The sequence below is a fragment of the Myxine glutinosa genome, chromosome 1 (assembly GCF_964187855.1).
Source record: "Myxine glutinosa chromosome 1, kmMyxGlut1.1, whole genome shotgun sequence".
NCBI classification, from domain to species: Eukaryota; Metazoa; Chordata; class Myxini; order Myxiniformes; family Myxinidae; genus Myxine; species Myxine glutinosa.
Window position 1 is genome coordinate 183,801,194 of NC_136261.1, and position 6,860 is coordinate 183,808,053.

Below are 6,860 nucleotides of genomic sequence, written 5' to 3' on the forward strand. Positions count from 1 at the left end.
ATCGCCACTATTGAGCGCCGGCCCGGGCGTTTCCCGACCTGTTGAAGGAGCATGGCAGATGACACTGCCGAGCTTCGTGGCCGAACTTGGCGTGGAACCAGCACCAGGTGGTGGAGCTGGAGGAGCGCGGCTGGCTCCGCCAGGCCGGTGGAGTTGGCGGGTTTCCCCACGGTGGCGGTTTTCGCCGCGGCGGTGGGCGGGGCGTGGTGGCGGTCACGAGGTGCGTATCAGCATGCTGCGTATGCTGTATAAGCTGATGCTGTGGATCAGCAGCATCAGCAGCATCAGCAGCATCAGCAGCATCAGCCACGAGGGCCGTGACGGCCACGCCGACTCTCGCCCGCGTGTCCGAAGCGGCAAAGTACTTGTCCGCCTCGGCTGCCAATGCTCGGGGTTCCGTTAGCCCGGTCCCGGTCAACGCGAGGCGAACCTGCGCTGGACGTTGGCGACGGAAAAGCGCCCGGAATAGAGAACCGGGGGCTTCGTCGCCCAACAGTGACAGCATATGGTCCATTCGGACCGACGGGCGCGTGTCACCGAGCTCGGGGAGATCCAGGAGGCGGTCGGCCGGTGCGTCGTCCGTGAGGCCGAACGTGGCTAGGAGTAGCCGCTTGAGTGCCTCGTACTTGTGGCCGTCCGGTGGGTGGCGAAGGACGGACACAACTCGAGCGGCCGTGCCGGGCCCGAGGGAGGCGACGACGTGGCAATAGCGCGTGTCATCGCCGGTGAGGCGCCGGACCTGAAATTGGGCTTCGGCCTGGACGAACCAGACTTCGGCCTGAGCCTCCCAAAATTCGGGAAGTTTGATGAAGTTGGCCATGGCAATGGCGTCACGTGTGGAAGGATCGCTCCGGCAGATCCAACGTCGAGGGGGTCACCAGTAAAGCGCGGCGTTACGTGCACTGCTTGCGAGCAAGGAGGAAGCGGACAAGCGGTAACTTATAAGCGTCTTTATTTCAGGAGCTCACTGTAACACTGGCGCGCTCCGGGCTGCGCGCCCGGTGTATATCATGAGGCCACGCCTACCCCTCGGGCGTGGCCACCGCCCACTTGGTGCGCGGAATGATGTCACCACGCCAGTGGGCTTTTGTGTCCGCCACAATACGTTGTGGTTTTTTTTTCAGGGTGGGGGGGAACGGTGGGCAAAAGTGGTTCCTGGGTGAGAAATATACAACATCAACTCACACCACCCCCTGAAAAGACCCTCACAGTCATGACATCTGTGTCTTTCCAATGAAAGCATTCAGAGAAATTGCCTTGACTTGGAAATTCAAAGCTTCCGTCCATTTTACAGTTGGTGTGAATTCTTGTGCTCAGGAAAATTTATGATGATGGGCAAGAGGCTTGCAGATATGGCGGAGGGGCCAGTTAGGGTATCACTTTTGTGTAAAGGTGAGGTTGGAAACTTTCTAGAGAACAACCTTGACAGAAAAACCTTCATTTACCTCATCACATTCAAAAGAAAATGCTTGGTGATGGGAAATACGCTTTGTAAATTTAGGTGTATGTTTTTGTAACTCTCTCGTAGTGCAAAATAACAGGTGATCTACATGTTGTTTGTACAAATATGCCAAAAGGTTTTGAGCCCTCCCACTCCCTGTATGTTCTATACTTAACTCTTTCTTTCCTCTACCTTTCATTACAAACTCCCATGCATCACTTATATCCCCCAATCCTCCATATTCCATTTTATTCTCTTACTACCCTCTGCACACACGCCTCCATCAGGTCTGCTGCATATGCAATATGTTGATGGTCCCAAACAGACTGATCCATTAAATAAACACTAGATTATTTATTTACACAGGAGTCAAGCCTCAAGAGCGATCCGGACAAGAGAAACAGTAGACATACTGACAACAGGGTAAAAGCGTCGACAAAGCACAAACAAACAAACAAGAAAGACATTATGCAGAGCACGATACTTGCAAAATCCACCCCTCCATAAAATAAAAAGTTGCCATGGATACGTCAAATTGTCCATTTTATTAAGATTAAAATTGACGATCTTAATCAAAGCTAGGGTCAATCGCATTAAAATTGATGGTCTTAATCAAAGCTTGGGTCAATTGGATTAATATTGATGATTTTCAGATGAAAATTGATGATTGTAGAAGTTTGACCTCGAGTTGACCTTTGACCTTTAGACCTCAGAAATAGTTGGTTTCCCAATTTAGTGACTCAATATGCAAATGCTGTTAGTTTCTCACGTCAATGGAATGAAAGATGACAATTTTAGAAATTTGAACTCAAGATGCCCTTTGACCTCAAAATCAATAGGCTTCTTCCTTATGACCTCTACCACTTGGTGAAGTTTCATGAAGATCGGTTTAAAATTGTGACCAAAGAGACGATTGACAGACAGAATAACGTACAAGACCAACCAATATACTTGAAAAATCTTTGATTTTGCAAGTAACAAACGCAGACAAGCAAAACTCGTTTGGAAAATTAAAGTGACAGCAGAGTCCCCAAGTGTGGATGAGCTTGGCGACAGACATGAGAGACATTGAGATGGTGGTGAGTTGTCTTGAAAGATTGGAATATTCGTGCACAATTATTTAAGCTCTTAAGTATGCATTCGTTAACGTCCATGTGTGTCATAAGTTCGCTCAAATTATACTTACCAACACTGGATCTTCAGACTCAATCTTGTTATGTCTATCGGTCATATCAATGGCATCAACCAATTTTTTAGGTGTAATATACGAGGCTGAGTGTTAAAATACAACCTCGAGTTGCCACCAATTGATATTTACTGTTGTTCCATAAATTCAACGACTGGATCACATATTCCGCAAGTTTATTGCCAACTGCTGCTCCATACAATGTCCCATCACAATTTGTTAAGGTCCAGGTGTCAAAGTGCATATTTATGTGCTTCCAGAGACCGATGGAATATAATTAAAACTAAGGATGGAGCTTCCAATTGTTTGTGGACATTCCTTACTCTGCTGCAATCGAAGCACATCCTTGAGGGCGAAACAGATGCAAGCTTTACAGCCATTTTGTGATGGCCATGTTTTTATGGCCAGTATGTCAGAGTTACATGGCATGCAGCAGAGACTCATTGAACATTCTCCTGGGTCAATCCCTAGGAGGTGCTAAAATTTGCAGAGATGGTAGGAGTGCTAGGAAGATTCAAACATTAGCATAGTCATTAGGCAACTATTAAAGCCTTAGATATATCATGCTGTAAATTGTCTTGATTACCTTTTACCTTTCCCAAAATGCACAAATGTACATTACCTTTCCCAAAAGTGAAATTTTTTCTGCAACCACTTCAGAAACGAGAAGACAAATAATGAATGTTCCAAGCTTTTCCGGTGGCTGAATAGCAAGAAAAAAGTGAATGAATACGACGCACTGGGAGATATGGAGGAAGGTATTTTGATATGGACAACACGCAGTTCTTGGGAGATGACTATGGCCTGGGTTAGAATCTCGACACCCTGATGCTTCAGGTTCACATACATGTGGAATCAGAATGTGTGCCATCCACCAGAAAGATGGTAACCTGGAAGACGAACACTGGGGTTGCCAACACCAGTTGGCATGGGGCGTTGGTGTCCTTCCAAGGGGCGTTGGTGGACGTGTACGTCTTTCGCAAAGAGTTAGCGAGTTATCGGTGGCACGCTCAACAAATTATACAATTCCTGCCAAAGTTGAACATCAGACCTGAGCAGCCGGTTCCAGAAGGATTTGGCCTAGAACCGTTCACCTTAGCTAGACCCCTCAAGGAGGCATGACTAAACGAAGAATAAGAAGATATCGTTTTGCCATTTCTAAGGTTAAGATTGATTTAGCAGTGTGACGTCACATTGCCATCAGCAAATCCATTTGTCAATGCCATCACAGACATCCTTGTTTGATTTAATGAGCTGAAGTCACTTTGCCTATAACATTGAGAGATTTCCCGAGGCTGCAGGAATTTTATTCTTTGCTTCTGGGTAGTTGTTTGAAAAGGATTTTCTTATGGCATTATAAGTTTGCAAACCCACCTACTAATGTACCTGCCCTGCGGACAAGGATCGGATCCAACGTTTCCTCCACCAAGTGGATTTACCTGACACTGTGCAGGCAATATATGCAAGGTGTTAATTGTCCTTCCAAGGAGGATGTGGGAATTGCATGAATGCAGCATGAAGACCATTCAGTGGTCGAAATGCAAGACCTGCACTACACCTTGGCTTTTTTTTATTAGCCCGTCCCCTGAGCAGCAGGAGACGGGGGTTTTGTAATCACACCTGTGTGTGTGTGTGTGTGTGTGTATATGTGTGTGTGTGTGTGTGTGTGTGTGTGTGTGTGTGTGTGTGTGTGTGTGTGTGTGTGTGTGTGTGTGTGTGTGTGTGTGTGTGTGTGTCTCAGCAGCGTCACATAAAATCTCAGCGTTAAAATGTCTCAACTCAGCGTCACATAAAATCGTCAATTTTCATCCGATTGACCTGAAATTTTAAGAATTTGCATATTGAGTCACTGAATTGGTTCACCAATCAAAAGGTAGAAGCTGTTTTTGTTTTTATCTGAAGCTCAAGGGCTGCATAAAATCATCAATTTTCATTTCGTAGTTTTTTAAGCAATTTTCGTTATTTTGAGCGCATTGAAGAAGAAGACATCTGAATGGAAATGGACACAGACACACTTTGCATTTCCACATGCTTTCTAGTTTGTTTGTTTTTGTTTGTATTTTTTTTTTTTACTCTGTTTTTACTATATCATTTGGTGGTGGCTGCATTTTTAAATATGATTATGTATTATACTTTGTGCTCATGCTCAGCACTGAAATCATGTAATCATTAAAGATATGCTGTGCATCATGGCTAGAAAGCGTTGTTCAGATGCACCAACATGTAATATAGCATACATGCTCTTGTGGTTATAATCTCACCAATTTATCCATGCCACGGGGCTCTGTATTCCCATCCCGTAATATGATCAATTCAACAGATCACACTGAAGAACAGGTTTGGCTGAAAAGTATGGGAGGGCGGAGGGGTTCAAAAATATCTAGGAACGAGATACTCACCTTAGTGGAGACACACCAACGCATTTTTTTTTTTCAATACAGAAGTATATATTGTTTGTAAAGAAAGAAAAAAAGTATTTAAATATTTATATAGTGTATATCTCCATGTCCTCTTTTTGGTGTGTTGTGGACTACTTAGAGTATAGAGATCTCTGCTCACCTTCACTCCTTCATTCCTCTTTTCTCCCGCCTCTGGAACAAACTCCCTCACTCTCTTCAATCCCACTCCAGCCTCCAGGTCTTTAAAACAGCTGTTCACCACCATCTCTTATCTTCCCACATCCAAAACCTTGATCTTTTCTACCCCCGCTAATTTCACCCCAATTCCACTTTTTTGAAATACCAACTTCTGTCCTGGAAGTCCTTGGTGTCCTTGTGTTTTATACTTCTCCCTCCACCCCCCCCCCCCCCGCCCCCCTTCCCACGCCTCCTCCCCCCAAGCCCTCTCCCTTCCACACATCTCCCTGCTCTCAAATGTTGTGTTTGTGTGCTTCCCCCTTCTCTCCCCATCTTGTTTTCCGCTCCTTCTTTTTATATATTTTGTTTGTCTGGTTGATTTGTTTGTGAAGTAAATGTCAGCTTTCACGAGCCTCGATTCAGTATACAAAAAAAAAGGAAAAAAAAAAGAAAAAAAGAGCTTTTTGAACGAGCAACGTAATGGTTAACATGCTACACAAAAACAAAACAAAAAAAAAGCAATACAAAAACAAAAAAGGGGATACAATGGTGACATATAAATGGTGAGGACACTGGACTCACATGCGAAAACTTGAGGGTTCAGGCTTCACAGAAGATGGCAGTTTTCAAAATATAAATTATGCACTTCTGTAAACTCAAGAAAATAACCATGCAGCTCTAAGATTGTCAGTAAAAACCCAACTGGATCATTAATGTCCTTCACTGAAGAGGTAACCTGGTTGATCTGGCCGATATCATGATTCATGGCCAGTCAACTCATTCTGGTTGACTTCTAATTACAATGACCTAAGGGCAACTTGGGATGGACAGTAACATGTGACCTATGAAAAGGAGTTGTGACCCAAAATCCTCCAAACAAAAAAATAATGCAACACTTACCTTTAACGGATGTGTTTGGAGATGACCCATCGAGAGTCGAAACCCATGGTGGATCTCCGAGAATTGCAAAATCCCGCATTCGCAGGTGGCTGATGGTGAGTCGAATGAGGGAGGCTTTGTCCAGTTGGCTAGTGATGGCCCCGGGAAGTGGAAGCATCTTGGCCAGTTCATAAAACTCAAAGTTCTCTTTTCCGCGCCGAGACCGTGCTGCATCTCGGGATTTTTCTTTGCGAAGAGCCTGCAACCTGTGCAGGTCCAATACATCGATAATGTTTAGGTCAATAGATTATACATATTTTATTAATATTTAAATTTATTGTGTTATGTTAGAAGTAGAAATGTACACATCTAGCTTTTCATTTTTGAAAGCAACACAGCTCAATTGACAAGTGTATAAGGATATAGGCCTACTTACCCAAAAGTATATCCAATACAGGACTTTCAAAATGCCATATGAAGACGATCGAGGCCTTCCACGCATGCGCAGTGTGTGCGTTTTCAGTGACTCGCTTGCGCTGGACTGGGACTTTTAACCTGCCATCGCTCACGCTAAATCTGTAAATCTCAATAACCTTTTCCCTGGCGGATACAGAGAGAGGGGGGTGCAGGGGGGTGCGCAGCCCCTCCCCCCCCCCCCCCACTGCGGATTTTCGAAAAATTATAAGCTACGAGCAGAAGTACCCGGCGTTGCCGGGCAGGGGGGGGGATGGGCGGGGGGAGAAGGGGAGAGGGGGAGGGGAGGGGGTGATGGGAGGCG

General features: G+C 45.2%; 1 protein-coding gene across 1 annotated transcript in view; it reads right to left on the reverse strand.

Annotated features, from left to right (window-relative positions):
- LOC137432858 (neuronal PAS domain-containing protein 3-like) overlaps nucleotides 1–6,584 on the reverse strand; it is a 330,034-nt gene extending 323,450 nt beyond the window's left edge. Inside the window, exons 1-2 of the mRNA XM_068125156.2 lie at nucleotides 6,538–6,584; nucleotides 6,104–6,348 (exon numbers count right to left, since the gene is read on the reverse strand). Of these exons, the coding sequence (XP_067981257.2) occupies nucleotides 6,104–6,348; nucleotides 6,538–6,584 (292 nt within the window). The remainder of the gene's footprint in view (nucleotides 1–6,103; nucleotides 6,349–6,537) is intronic.
- Nucleotides 6,585–6,860: the final 276 nt, after the last annotated feature.